The sequence below is a fragment of the Taudactylus pleione genome, unplaced genomic scaffold, assembly GCF_031769625.1.
Source record: "Taudactylus pleione unplaced genomic scaffold, aTauple2 ptg000711l, whole genome shotgun sequence".
Classification (NCBI taxonomy): Eukaryota; Metazoa; Chordata; class Amphibia; order Anura; family Myobatrachidae; genus Taudactylus; species Taudactylus pleione.
Genome location: NW_028285113.1, coordinates 7,151,187 through 7,167,294, shown reverse-complemented (window position 1 = coordinate 7,167,294; position 16,108 = coordinate 7,151,187). Strand labels below are relative to the sequence as shown.

At 42.3% G+C, this 16,108-nt stretch overlaps 1 protein-coding gene across 1 annotated transcript; it reads left to right on the top strand.

Moving 5' to 3' along the window:
- Nucleotides 1–444: 444 nt before the first annotated feature.
- LOC148477470 (matrix metalloproteinase-18-like) lies at nt 445–14,351 on the top strand. The gene is made up of 10 exons (XM_088456749.1): nt 445–603; nt 2,705–2,934; nt 3,019–3,167; nt 3,256–3,381; nt 5,247–5,408; nt 5,536–5,671; nt 8,304–8,437; nt 10,327–10,486; nt 12,051–12,154; nt 13,636–14,351. Exons 1-10 carry the CDS (start codon nt 499–501, stop codon nt 13,761–13,763), a joined length of 1,434 nt encoding a protein of 477 aa, XP_088312875.1. The 5' UTR covers nt 445–498; the 3' UTR covers nt 13,764–14,351.
- Nucleotides 14,352–16,108: the final 1,757 nt, after the last annotated feature.

Here is a 16,108-nt window from a genome sequence, read left to right as displayed (position 1 = left end):
TGCATTTTTGTGGGGCTTTCCCCAAACAAACGCTTCCGACCCCCAATAAAACCCATTCATCCGTAGGTGAGAAGAGACCTTGACTCGATCTCAAAGTAATCACTTTTCTCAGCTGCGTATACAGACCGCGACGCATGCGCAGTGTGATAAATAAAATTGCCCGATCCCTCCGCACTCAGATTTGCGTACAATTATGAAAACCATGGTTTGTGGCTTGTTTTTTGGCACTTACATACAGCATCTTCTCTGTTTAACTTCCAAGTCTCTTCTGAATTATTTTTCATACATTCATGTTGCACAAGTCAAATTTCCTTTTGCAATAACTTGTTGACAATTCATGCATGTCGCTATTGTGTTGCGATTGGAGGAAGTTGTACACAGTTAGTCAATATCTGTAGAAGTGTCCAGGTACTGTATAAATAGACTCACTCTGCTCACAGAAAGTCAGAGGTAAGGAAGAAACCTTAACGAGCATTACGGCACCGAACAGAACCGGCCATGGATGCGTTGTTTCTAGCGCTGTTACTTTCTGCAGCTTACTGCTCAGCTCTCCCAATAGGATCTGATGCAGACAGTGAGGAGAGGGATGCCAAATATGCTGAAGTGAGTATATCAAAATCATCTGCAATTAGAGATATACTATGATATGTTATTATCGCTATGGGTATGTTTTGTGTTAATTATTATCATTACTGTGTAAGAGAATACTATACAGGGACAAATAATTGTTTGGAAATGAGTTATATTATGTTTACCTCGTCCTTATGACCAAGGCTGTAGCAGGACGAAATTCTGCCCTGTGATGGTCCCACCCCTGAGCTTGTGATGTCATGATGAGGGAGTGGCAAAGCTGGGAGCAGGAAGCAGCTGAGTGCCTACAGCACCCTGCAAATCAAATGCTGGTACCGCGGGGGAGTGACAGTGCTGCCCCCTAGGCCATTGGTGTATCTATAATGGGTGCAGGGTGTGCACCCATATAATTATACTCACCTCTCCAGCATCATTCATCAGCGCTGCCTGTCTGTTCTCTATCCGAATGCATGGTTTGCTTGGCTCCAGACACATGTGCAGAGCGAAAACATGCAAGATACATTCCTCAAATGTGCATGCGTTCAATTCTGTTCTTAATTTAGGACTCGTTATGATTACGCTTCTCAGCTGTCGCTCTCTTTCACACTAAAAGAGCAGTTCAACCCAATGCTTCAGTAGATATTCAATCCAAACAGTATTAGTGTGACTGGTGAAAGCGCTGCTGACAACTTGCTCAGCTATATTAAAAAAACTGTAGATGACTCTGGAAGTCAATGGTGGGAACCGCAGAATAAACTTTAGTTACCCTGCGCCTCTTCATTACTTCAATGGAGGGAGCCGATCATTGGCTGAGAGAGGCAGGGACTGACCTCTCTCAGCCAATGAATGCTCAGATACTGCTCTGCAAAGGGTAGAGCCGCATCTGAGCTCTTCATTCTGGAGGTAATAACCATTGTGGTTGTTGCCAGAGGCGTGGATCACGATTCTCGTTTTTTTATTTCACCAAGACCATGGATGCCTACAGAAAGAAGGGGACCAGTCCAGGTAATGTAGGTTAGTATGTGTGAGTGTGTATGGATGTATTAAAACTTTACTATCACGGTGTGTGTATTGTGTTTAGTTAAACATTTCTTTACAGGTGAACTACAGGTACCAGCAGGCCCTTAATGCCCCGCATGCTGGTACTTGTGGTTCTCGAAGTACCAGCATAAAGGGGAGGTTTGCTGGGACCTGCAGTTCTACTGTAAAGACAATGTTTATACTCTTATTTTTTTACACTACACCTACACTACCAACCATCCAACATACCCAGGTGTGGTGGGGATAGCCTCGGGCTATCAGCCTAGGCCAGGAGTGCCCTGGATACGGGGACTCCTTTATTGGGGGGGTCCCCAACTCCCCTGGGATCCCTGGCCTGGGCTGACTAGTGGTCAGGGCTGATGCTTTGGCTGGGAGGCCCAGTGAAAGGGCTTTCCTGGCTGTGGCATCAGACCCCTGCTAGAAAGTGTCCGGTGCTGGTTCTGGAGATTACAGGGGAACCCTATAAATTTTTTCCCCTGTAATTCCAGACCCAAAACAGGACAGGATCAGAGCCCAGTGCTGGTTGTGCTAAGTACAGGGGGAATCCTACCCAATTTTCCCCTGTACTTACACAATCAGGACTAGCTATGATAAGTCCGGGGCTGGTTCTGTTTTAGGGGGGACCCCACGTCATTTTTTATTTAAATTTAACTCTTTCTAAGCTTTTTACACTAAGCTTTTTACAGTAAGATGTATGCATGTATCTGTGTCAATCTGACCTGCTCATGCTAAAATCGAAAGCATGAAGCAAGTCTATTCAGTTGGGGATTTGAAGTTCGATTTTGTGTTCAATTTCAAATTGAATCATAGTAAATAAGGGATTTGTGTGTTGGTCTATGTAAAAGTACCGATGTTTTTCCGATGTTCGATTTTGAGTAGGATTAGAGTAAAATTTGGTTTTACGTTCGATTTGACCTTTAGTAAATCTCCAAATGCAAAAAAAAAAAGCTTTTTATATTGTTACAAATTAATTGCAATTTTATTGCATTTTCATTTTCAATATTTATTTTATTGAACGCTACTCACATATTATTTTAGCACCTACAAAAGATTATTTAGGAAAGAAATTTAATCTTCTTTAACACAATCGTAGGAATATTTGAAAAATTTCTACAATCTTCAGTCGAGTGGTGTACACCCAGCCAGAGAATTTGTGGAAAAAATCAGCGAGATGCAGCAGTTTTTCAATTTGAAGGTGACAGGAAAACTGGACTCGGACACCATGGAAATGATGCAGCAACCAAGGTGCGGGTTTGTTGACGTGGCTGAATACAGCACCTTCCCGGGAAACCCCACGTGGAAGAAGAGAGATCTGACATACAGGTAACACAAATATTCTGTACATTGCTGGTCATAATACAACAGGTGAATAAAATCTGAAATAATTATTTTATTTTTTATTTTTAGAATTGTGAATTATTCACCGGACATGCCCATACATGAGGTGGATTTAGCTATCCAGAGAGCTTTCCTGGTTTGGAGTGACGTGGTCTCCTTTACCTTTACCCGGATTTACAATGATGTTTCTGATATTGAGATTTCATTTGAGCCACGATGTATGATCCAAAATATATTCCATAAATCGTAAGAGAACCCAACGCTGTTAAAACTTGTAGCAAGTCACTGTTATTCTTCTTCCTATAGTTCACAATGACAATAACCCATTTGATGGCCCATACGGAACACTGGCACATGCTTATGCTCCCGGCGGTAGAATTGGCGGAGATGTCCACTTTGATGAGGATGAAATGTGGACACTTAGATATGTTGGTGGGTTTTTTCTCTCTTGTCTTAATATAAATGAACTACTATGGCATGTTATTTAAAGGGACAGTTTACAAAAGTAATATTTTAAAAACCGTGGGAAAGAGTTTGAGCCGGACACTTTGCTGACATTCACGCAAATGGCAGATGTGTCCCATGGTGCGTGCGCACAGCGACACATCACCGACGCACGGTCTCAGGAATGTATTGGAAATGTGTGGCCATTCCTGGGCTGTGACTGGGCGGTGGCTATTCAGATGCATAAATTCAATTATTTAGTCTTTTCCCCATGCGGTAAAATATCTGGTAACGTGCGGTAATCCACTGAAAAGTGCATTTGTATGCTGGCTTTTCGAGGAAAAGTGTACCCCCTGGTAATTAGCGTGCAGGATATCACCCGCTAATTGGTCAGCGGCTAATTGGATATGCTCCTAAGAGTACTTAAAATTTTCTAAAATCAATAAACCTGTTGTCTGCCAGGGGCAAATGCAGAATTTTTACAGGGGGTTTCCACACACACGCATATATACTGTGTGTATACTGTATATATATATATATATATATATATATAACATTCACACACATACATATATATATATATATATATATATATATACACACACACACATACATATGTCACACTTATCTTGCAGCAGCTGCAGGATAAGACCTGATAAGGATGGGACCTGCCAGACCATGTCATTAGGCCCCTCCTCCTGGCAAAAAAATGCAGCGATTCTCGGGTCAATCATGAGGGGGCGGAGCCAAATGCATCTAATGGAATCAGGTCATATTGGCTCCGCCTTCTCCCGATTGACCCGTGAATTGCTGCATTTTGCCACGAGGAGGCAGGGCTTAAGAAGATGGTGCCTACTCTCCAGTCTGTCAGGGGGGGTTTCTGGGTACTCAGAACCCCCCCTACGTGCACTAGTGTCTTCCCTTTTAAAAACAAATTGGGGATTTTCTTACCGGCCGCTGTCTAAATGCAAATAATTAAATAATGCGAATTGATAGCCACGACTTCATGTGCGTAATATGGCAGCCACATTAGTAATTTAGTGGGAGGGGTCTAGATATTACCAGCCAATCAGAAGTGACAGCACAGACAGTGTAATGGTTAGCATTACTGCTTCACAGCACTGGGGTCGTGGGTTCGATTCCCACCTCGGTCCTAAATGTGTGGAGTTTGTATATTCTCCCTGTGCTTGCGTGGATTTCCTCAGAGTACTCCGGTTTCCTCCCACACTCCAAAACTATACTGGTAGGCTAATTGGATCCCAACAAAATTCACCCTAGTGTGTGTGAGCATGTGGTAGGGAATATAGATTGTAAGCTCCACTGGGGCACGGACTGATGTGAATGGCCAAATATTATCTGTAAAGTGCTGCTGATTATGTGTGCGCTATATAAATAACTGGTAATAAATATATAAATAAGTGACAGTTGATCATCTTCAGGTTCAGTCCTTTCACACCAGCAGTCGTGCCTCTACAACTAAAGTAAATCTTATATAACATTTTATATATTGCTATATTTGGGAGAAATGGTTGATTGCATTTTGAGGTTACTTAATGAAGGCATCCCATCGCACATTATTAAAAACACTTTTCCTGATTTTGCCATGTACAGTACTTTAGACTAATAATAAAATACTAACAAGAATATAAAAAGCTTTACATGTAAAGCATGAAACCCCCAGAAACATGAATTTTCATCAAATCAAGATGGTACCAAACGCCTCCATTCATTGCTGGACTAAATAGATTTAACCTTTAAACTAAAGCTAAACTTTAAATTTGAACAAACAGTCATTAAAAAGCATCAGGATATATGATGGTCACTTTAGTACATGTTATTCTCTTTCTCTAAAGGGATCAACTTGTTCCTTGTGGCTGCCCATGAATTGGGCCATTCCCTTGGACTCTTACACTCCAGAGATCCCGGTGCCCTGATGTTCCCAACCTACAGTTTTACTGAGCCCAGTGAATTCCGCCTTTCATCAGATGACATAAAAGGAATTCAGTCACTGTATGGTAAGAAAGCATTATACCACACATGTGTATGAGAGAACATATAACAGATTATTATTATTATATATTATCACATCGGATGCTCTGAAATGGCTAAAAGGCTAATAGAACATATATTGATTTATAACAGGAGCACGAGTAATCCCTGACCAGCCAACTGTGCCTGATCAGCCAAACCAGCCCAACGACCCATCCAATTGTCGGCCCGACATGACCTTTGATGCGGTAACGACTCTGCGTGGGGAAATCTTATTCTTCAAGGACGAGTAAGGTTTAATTAAGGCTTCTGAATTTCCACATTTGCTTTTTTATATCTTCCAGATGTAACAGGGCTTGTGATAATGAGTGTGCAAATAAATAAAAAATAACAGCGCTGTGGAACGCAATACACAACAAACTTTTAAAAACTTAAATGTGGTGAATATTTATATGTAAGAATAAACAAGAAAAGGTTCAAGGTTCAATTATGGTTCAATTATGCCATTAAAAAGGTTCAATTATGCCATTAAAAAATTCCAGTCATTTATTTATACATACAATAAATCAATCAATCAATCAATCCCCATATCTAAAAGGACATCAATAATAAATCACACATACACATAAAAATAAACAAGTTAAAGAAATAATAAGACAAAATAAAATTGCTATGTGGTATCATATGTCAGGGTAGATTATCAGACAGTTCAAAGAATGGCAAATTTGTATCAACTAGTGTTACAATTGATAACACTGAAACAAAAGTTGCTAATTTATAGATCACCACAATCTTATGGGTTGGCCGATTCATAATTTGGTAAATTGCTGATTTGTTTTTTAGGCTTTAAAGCACCACAATTTCATAAATCAGCTGGTTAGTTATGTTTTTTATCCAATCTGGTCCGCTGTAGTAAGTTGACAAATAAACGGAGAGCACTTTTAGGACTCCACATGCATATTTTGTTGTGCAGTAACCAGTCTCTATGTCAGACTTTAAGATAGAGATATGTTGTAGTGACAGGGATTTCCTCAGAGCGGTGTGTGTCTCTGAGAGTCTCACCCCTCTGAGGAAATCCCTGTTTGGGAAGAAACACGTTAGCGAACATTATTATCTGATTACTGCTGTGGCTATAGTAGCACTTAAGGTGCATACACACAGGACAATTCACTCCACGAACGAAATCGTCCTGTGTGTCCTTGGCAGGGGTGTGTTCAGCGTCATCAACGACACTGAGCACAAACCCTGAACGAAACCAAGAACGATTTCGTTCAGTGCCGGGCTCCCTCCCTCATCCCCGAACATGTTCAGCCTGACAATATTGTCAGGTTTTACGGGAGGTTTGGGCGATGAACGTTAACTACCAACTACAAACGGGAGCGCGCATTGGTAGTTATCGTTCATCGTTTTAGGGCAGAACATGGACGATTTTTTGAGTGACTGAATGATAACGATATCGTTAACGACCAATCGTTTAAAAAATTGTCCCTTGTGTACGCACCTTAAAGGTGCATACACACGTAACGATTTTGTAACCAACGATTTTCTGTCAGATTTTCTGTCAGATTTTCTTTCCGATTTTCTGTCAGATTTTATCTTGGAAAAGTGAACGATTTTTGAATTGTAAAGATCGATTTTTACAACAATGAACGAAAAATGTTCCATCCCTTAATGAAAATCGTTATGTTGGACAGTCTGAAATGGACGACGAACGATAACTACAAACTACAAACGGGAGCGCGCTTGAGCGATTATCGTTCATCGTTATAACTCAGAAACTGAACGATTTTTTTGAACGATTGAACAATAATGATGTCGTTAATGACAAATCGTTAAAAAAATCGTTACGTGTGTATGCACCATAAGTGTTTATTTCGGCTTGGTTGCACCTTCCTGTTCACCGATCGTACCTGGGATACAGCAGGCGCTCAGTAACAGCCGCACAAGGCAGAGGATGCGGTGAGTTAAGGCGGACCATGCCACGCTGAGTGACAGGATATTTTCCATCACATTGGTGAGTGCCGGGTTACTATACTTTGACCCTCACCTTATTGAACACTAGCACCCGGTGAGACAATAGGGCACTCTAGCTGAACATCAGTGAATATTATGTGGATTCCAGCTAAATACTATCAAGGGCTACTCACCGCTCACCTCTGTATTCAGTCACTAAGACCTGCTAAGCCTTTAGCCGAAAGTGGCTATAGGCATCATTACAACATATATCTATCTGAAGTCTGACCTAGAGAACAAAATATGCATGTCAAGTCTGAAAAGTGCTCTCCGTTTATTTGTCAATTTACTAATGCGGACCAGATGGGATAAAATACGTATAACTATCCTGCTGATTCATGAAATTGTGGTGCTTTAAAGCCAAAAAACAAATCAGCATTTAATCACCAGGTGATACACATTTGCCATTCTTTGAACTGTCTGATTATCTGTCGTGGTATACAGTATGGTCCTAGATACCACATAGCAATTTTATTTTGTCTTATTATTTCTTTAACTTGTTTATTTTTATGTGTATGTGTAATTTATTATTTATGTCCTTTTAGATATGGGTATCAATTGATTAATTAAGTGTATGTAAAAATAACTGACTGGAATTTTTTAATGGCATAATTGTACCTTTTTTTGTTTATTCTTACATTTAAGTTTTTAAAAGGTTGTTGTGTATTGTGTTCTGTTATTTTCCTTTATTTGTACTTCTTTCTAGCTAGCAATCTATTAACAGCAGCTGTTGAAACACACCATTTTAGATTTGTATTGTTTATTGTTGGATATCCTTTTATAGTGCCTGTGGCTATAGTTTCTTTTTCCTTGTGATAATGAGTGTGACTTGAACTGTTTCAATTGAAACTGTTAAAATTACGCTATGATTAAAGTTAAGAGCACCAATGGGTGTTTTTGCTCAACAGAGCTTTATGGCGCCAAATTAGCCAGAATTCGGAGGTTGGACATCATTCAATCAGATCACTCTGGTCCTCAGTCCCGACCCACATTCAGGCTGCTTATGAGTATGTGGAAAACGATCAAGTGCTTATCTTCAAAGGTATTTTTTTTAATGGGTTTTTAAGCCAACTTTAATTATTCTGTAGAGCTGGTTTGTAATCAGTAACTCTAAGAATCAGGGTTGTCTTAACAGCAGTGTGGGCCCTGGGCAAAGCAAAGCACTGGGGCCTCTACCCACCCATTCATGGGAAAAAATGTAAATGGTCAATAAAATGAAACCCTCCTGCATGCCCATCAGACCTCCCACACATGCAGAGAGACTCTGGGCCTGATTCAGACCCGCTCGCTAGCGCTGAGCGCTCGCAAGCGGGTCGATATTGGCCCAGTGCACATGCGCACGAGGGAGCCGGCTCCGTCGTGCGCATGCGCGAGACCCGGAAAGTGACGGCCAAACCGTCGCTCCGGGTCTCGCTACAAAGGGGGCGTGCTGTCGATGGTGAGTGACAGCACGCCCCCTTTGGTGGGCGTGCCGGGGGCGTGGCTGCCCAGGCGGAGGCGTTCCCATGGGAAAGCCTACCATCTGGGAACGGCCCCACTGACATCACAAGTGATGTCAGTGGGAGCGCTCTCGGCTCTGATAGAGCCAAAAGCACTCCAGGGCTTGCGGCAACGAGACCCTACCACAAGGGTCTCGTCGCAAGCCCGATGGTCGCAATGGTCTTGACCATCGCGACCATCTTTTTGACCGCTCGCTATAGCTGCGGGTGGTCACCCACAGCTATGTGAGCGGCCAGGAGGCCGCTCTGAAAAAAGAGAAGGACGGCCCTGATTCAGAGCGAGCGCTCTGTCAGAGCGTCCGGCTCTGAATCAGCGCCTCTGTCTCACTGGTCTGAAGCCAGCAGATGAAGTGAAACTGGGACTGAGGTGAGTACTCGTCACTGGGGAAGGATGGGGTGGGGGAGGTTAGATCAGAATACAGTGCAGCGGCGGCCGGCTTATAAAAATATCACAAATTTACCAACTGCCCGCAGCTGCAGGGGGGTGGATTTACGGGCCCCTACAATCTTCGTGCACTTGGGCAACTGCCCAACAAGTCCAATGGAAGAGATGGCCCTGCTAAGAATGTTCCTATTGGTGCTTAAAATAACAAAAGAATCTCAGCCATTGTAGCTCCTCCTACTAACTCACTAACTGTTAAAATATAAAGCATGTCACATAGTGTAGCCCCTACGACTTGCTCTTGTGCACCAACCATTTACTGATTAGGATCTAAATTTTAAAAAAAAATTAACAATGATAATTCTTCTCGGAAATGTCACATTTTTACAGACAACCACTCATGCGAACCAGATCATAGAAAATGATGGTCTTTGGCAAAAGCTATAAGATTAATCTGTCCCGGTACATATGCTATTACAATTATAAATGGGTGCAGACCCCCATGTTTTGGTTTGGTTTCTAATTAATCATCGTGTTTTGGTTTTGGCAAAACCACCCTCAAGTGTTTTGGTTCGGATTCGGCTTTAGATGCCTTAAAAATTGATGAAAAATTATTTTTAAAAATGTATAATTCATGTGATTTGGACCTGTTTACATGCAATCCACAACAAGTTCCGTTTTTAAATCCTAGTTCCAAACTGACAGCAGAACCAAGAGTTGGTTCGACTCGGAACCCCAAAGTGAATTTGGAACTAGGACTTGATTAGACTCGGAACCCCTAAATTTGCGTGTGTTTGTATCTCAGGAAACCAAACTGCACATCTCTAACTATGATAGATATTATAATAAGAACATAAAGAATGTTATCCATTGAAATAGAAAAAAATGTGTTTGTTGATAGTTATTTTAGAACACTATGTAAAATGTTAATATATAAATATGCAGAACCAGTCTAGATAGACGTAAACTTTAAAAATACAATACATTTTTGAACATCCTTAGCAAGTCATGAGTAACTATTGACATAGAATACAATGTATGTTTCCTTAGGTGATAAATACTGGATTGTGAGTGCTTTTAACGTAGTAGAGGATTCTCCAAAGAGCATTTACCAGTTGGGTTTTCCACGGACCGTTCAGAAAATTGATGCCGCTGTCCATGACGAAACATCAGGAAAGACCTATTTCTTTGTAGATGACAAATACTGGAGGTCAGATCAGTATCATACTTCGTTTTAAATTCCAGAATAACAATTAAATTGTGAATACATTTTTTTACCGGTCACAGATAAATCAATAAAGCAAACTATACACTATTTCTTTAAATCGTAAATTTACAAACTCCAAGATCTGTAGATACTGTAGAGAAAGAAGAAAATGTTTTCAAAGCAACTAAGTCACAATTAAGATAAAGGTTATTTACCTGCTGCAGTCTATAAAGGAGTATTGCTAACCCCACATGATACCATGCAAAAAAGCCATATAACTGCCCTGCAAGACCTCCAGAAAATCAGCTGCTAGAGAACATATATTTATTACATGAAATACCTCTTGCATAAAACGGTACAGTAAAAATACATAGAATCCGTAAATTAAAACAATGTAACAATATAGGTTTCTATGTAGAATTATTTAATTTGCCAGAAATTATATCTTAGACTTATATATTTAAATGTCCTCTTGAAAAAAAGTCCTCAGTAAATGGAATTGATATCTCTTGGGTATTTAGATCATTAATATTTGTTCTATTATGTGTATATAATATAAGATAAGTTCCAGATAATTGTAATTCAATTTATACTTATCTGTATCCTAATCAGTGGCAGTCCTATTGCGTAATGTGCTGTAAAAGAGGAGAGGATTATGATAAACGCCGGGGATCTAATTACCGCTTGCCAGTGGCTTCAGTAATCGCAGTGGCAGCTTATCCAGTTTTAAGGAAAGCATCGCAATTGTGTTTGCCGGAATGTCTTTGTGTAGTGGGATTTAGTCAGCCTGGTCAGGGCCGAACTGGCCACCTGGCACTCCTGGCAAATACCGGAAGGGCCAATGCCCAATTGAGCAGCTCCGCCTCCCAGCGCTCTAATTGGCCAGGAGAGAGAGAGACTTGGCATGCCACGAGGCCAGGCCCCGTGACTATATGCACACCCCTGTGAGATTTGACCACATCCCCTCGAGACAAGGCCACGCCTCTCTTGCGGGCGCACGTGTGCCATCGGTGCATGCACAGGGGAACTGCCAGGGCCAATCTAGAGCCCCTGTCCATCCCTAACCCTGGATGTCAGGCTATAACCTCCAAAGTGCTGCATTTCAGGGTCAGTGCCACCAGTTAATCAGGCACTGAAACCGTTTGGATACACAATGCATCGGTCTTTCTACAATGCAGTGTTTCCTGTCACTGGTCTGGACCACATGCAAGATATGAACTGGGCAGGATACAGTAAACTCAGGGCAGCAACACGTTTCATCCACTGCTGTGGACTTATTCAAGCTGAAACCTATATTGTTATATTGTTTCAATCTTCACATTCTATGTATTTTTTACTGCAACATTTTATGAACAATTTATACTGTATATGTTTCACTAACACCGGCTGATTTTTTGGAGGTTTACCAGCTCAGCTATATGTTGTTTTTTTGTTTTTTCTATAGAAAGAATAAGCAAAGTAACTAGGCTATATATTGTTAATGGCAATTCAAGACTTTTTTTTAACCTTTAGCTTGACTGGTTTTATAATTAACTACACAGTATATAATCTTATAATATTTCTGCAGTTACAATGAGGCAACACAGAGCATGGACGCCGGATCTCCTAAACAAATAACAGACGGCTTCCCTGGCATTGGAACCAAAATCCATGCCGCTTTCCAAAAAGATAGTAAGTAAATAATATCATTTCTATGTAATGTCTAGTTTTTGTTACACAATTAGCTTTTACTTTTATAATGACATTGTTTTTTAACAACCAATAGAATGATCAAAATACTGAAGATTAGAGAAGAAAATTAGTAGGCCTTAACAGTCCTGGGGGTAAATTTTCTAACGTTTTTAAATGTGTCATGTGCAACCAATCAGATCGTGCCTATCATTTTCTAGGTTGCAATAGAGAAATGAGAAATAAAATCTGATTGGTTGCTATGGGCAATACTTTTCTTTTTTAGAAGCATTAGTAAATCTACCCCCGAGATTCTGGGCTGTATTCAGAGGCGGCCGTATGGTCTACGACCGCACGGCCGCCTCGATGTTTGTCTAGTGCGCATGCGCACAAGGGAGCTGGCTCCTTCGTGCGCATGCGCGAGACCCGCTACGACCGACAGCGCTGGTCGTAGCGGGTCTCTTTCCAAAGGGGGCGAGCTGTCGCTGTTGATTGACAGCTCGCCCCGTTTGGAAGGCGGGCCGGGGGGGTGGCAGCCCAAACGGAGGCGTTCCCATGGGAACGCCTACCGTTTGGGGGAGGCCCCACTGACATCACTAGTCACACCATCTGCCAGTGAGTCCCGGCTGGTGATGTTTGTCAGCGATTGGGGTGGCAGTTGGTGTGGCTCCCCTATTTTAATTTTGGACTGCGCTGCAGCCCCACCTCTGGAGCCGCCACTGGTATAGGTAATACATCTTCGACATATCTGTAGATCAGTTTTGGTAGCAAAAAGTGTCTCTAAGAGACACAAGTTATTTAGTAGGGATTGTTCCGTTTGAAGTTGTAACCCACACACCCTCTGTCTATGGACCTGATTCAGCTTGGATCGCTATTGCGATCGCAGCTGTGATTACACACGCAGTTCAACTGCGATAGTATGTTAATCCTTGCTAATAAATTGCGATCTCAATGCCCTTGCAGCAGTGCACAGGGACACCCACTTTACTTTCCACACGTAATACTTAGCAGAATAGCGAAACCACCGGTACAATAGAGTACCATCGCAGCCTCATGCACAGTTGCGCAAGCCTTACTCAGAAATTGCTAACAGCTACGCACGCTATGAGACCTCAGGCTGCGTAGGCTGTCACAGTGGATAATTTATGCACGCCCCTGAAACGACGTGCGAACGACCTGGCACGCCTGAGTTCGACCGACCACCTCCCCATCACAACCCACAAGCGGCACTTCCTGTCAATCACTCTGCGATGGGTCTGCATAGCCTCTGCGATCGCAGTACCGATCACAGTGGCCGGTTTGCTCATGCGCACTGTGAGGCATACGCATGCGTAGAACGCAACAGTCGGCTGATTGCATTCATTATAGCAACTGCGATCCAAGCCGTATCAGGCCCAATAGCATTTATTTGACTATATTTGTAAAAAAATTAAATATATACAGTATATATGTAAATATATGTTGTGTTTTTTAATCCATATTAGGCTTTCTGTATTTCTTTGATGGACAGCAGCAGTACAAGTTCAGCACTGCTGAGAAGAGAGTTACGCGTATATTAAAGAACAACAGCTGGCTGAACTGCAATAACGTGCAGAGATATTTCCAGAAGTAAATAACATAAAACCTTCTTGTATTGTTGGCAGCACAACAATTCCTGCCTCACAGCCCCTAGCTCATGGTTTTATTCCCATCTGTGTGGAGTTTTTATGTATACTCTATGGGTGAGGTTCCTAAACGTGGTCCTAATGGCACCCAACAGTTTAGGTTTTAGAGGCATCGATGGTTGAGCACAGATGGTTAAATCAAATTGACTGAGGTACTCCGGGTGCTTCCTGGATGGCTAATTGACTAGTGAAAAATGTACTGCATTGTATCTGTGGGATAGGGAATGTAGGTTTTAAATTTCACTTCAATATTAAAATATTTTCTGCAATGTGCTGCGTAATCTGTGGTCAGTCAGTGACTGAAGTAAAAATTGAGAAGAGGTGTTGAGGAAATATATATATAATTGTGTACAGTAGCTTTTATCGCCAGCAAGTCCTTATACTGTAGCTTTGGCTGCACTTTATACCTCATTTGCATCCACTGCCATCTCCGTTTACTAATTCTGCCGGTTTATGACAGTACTTCCAATGCCATCTCATTATACTAGTATGTCATGCTTGACTTGTATCTTTTAATAAACTGCATTTTATCAGTCGCTGCTCTGACACTTTTTAGTGGTGTATAATGACATTTTCATTTACCAAAACAAAATATTTATTTTTTATTAAACCATATATATACTGTAGATAGATAGATAGATAGATAGATAGATAGATAGATAGATATGCACCATATTTATTTTCCCTTTTTTGGGGGGTCACCAAATTATAACTTGCCTCCGGGAGTCTGGGATGAATTTACGCCACTGGTGGGGCTGCTCAGTGTTACAGTCATGGGGCTGCTATGTACTGGTTATTTGCCCATGCCAACATGTGAAGAGTGTCCCCAAAACTACGTGATAGCCCTCACATTACAGAGTAAGCACCCTTCTGCTTGCACTGCAGCCTTTATCCTACTTAATGCCTCCAGTATATACAGATTAGGGGTGAGCGGGTTAGGATTTCTGAAATCCGAACCCCCCCGAGCCCCCCCGATCCGAGGCAGATCCGAGTCAGGCTCGACTTTTCCCGCCTGACTCGGACCTGAAATCGAGGCAAAACGTCATCATCCCGCCTTCCGGGTCTCGCGGGTTTTGGATCCTATATAAAGTACCCGCATCGGCGCCATTTTCTCACTCGGCTGTGGACAGTGAAGAGGGAGGGTGGGAGTTAGGGCTGGCTGGGCTGGGCTGTGTAGTGTAGTGTAGTGCAGTGCAGTGTAGTGTTGTGCTGTGCTGTGCTGCGCTGTGCTGCTGTTGTCCTTAAGGGCTGTGTCCACTCCTCCAAAGTCCATAGGGGCTGGCTGTGTTGTGATGTGCTGCTGATGTCCATAAGGGCTGTGTCCACTCCTCCAAAGTCCATAGGGACTGGCTGGACTGTGTTGTGCAGTCAGTTGTCCATAGGGGCTGTGTCCACTCCAAAGTCCTGTGCAGAGTCCCAGTCCTAAAGGGGTGCTGCAGTGTTGTCCAGGGGGTGCTCTGTCCATCAGGGGTGCTCCCCCCAAGTGCAAAAAAAAATAAAATATTTTCTGTGTTTGTGAATTGTGTGCGCAGTAGCCGCACGTGCATCAACAAAGTAGTGCCAAGCGTGCGCCTGTGTCATAAGTAAAGGGCCGGCTGGCTTGACTGTTAAAGGGTGCTGTAGTCCCCAAAGTACACTCCAAACAAAATAAAAAAATATTTTCTGTGTTTGTGAATTGTGTGCGCAGTAGCTGCACGTGCATCAACAAAGTAGTGCCAAGCGTGCGCCTGTGTCCCATAAATAAAGGGCCGGCTGGATTGACCGCTAAAGGGTGCTGTAACCCCCAAAGGGTACTCCAAACAAAATAAAAAAAAATATTTTTTTGTGTTTGTGAATTGTGTGCGCAGTAGCCGCATGTGCATCAACAAAGTAGTGCCAAGCGTGCGCCTCTGTCCCATAAATAAAGGGCCGGCTGGATTGACCACAAAAGGGTGCTGTAACCCCCAAAGGGCACTCCAATCAAAATAAAAACATATATTTTTTTGTGTTTGTGAATTGTGTGCGCAGTAGCCGCATGTGCATCAACAAAGTAGTGCCAAGCGTGCGCCTGTGTCCCATAAATAAAGGGCCAGCTGGATTGACCGCTAAAGGGAGCTGTAACCCCCAAAGGGCACTCCAAACAAAATAAAAAAAATATTTTTTTGTGTTTGCGAATTGTGTGCGCAGTAGCCGCATGTGCATCAACAAAGTAGTGCCAAGCGTGCGTCTGTGTCCCATAAATAAAGGGCCGGCTGGATTGACCGCTAAAGGGTGCTGTAACCCCCAAAGGGCACTCCAAACAAAATAAAAAAAT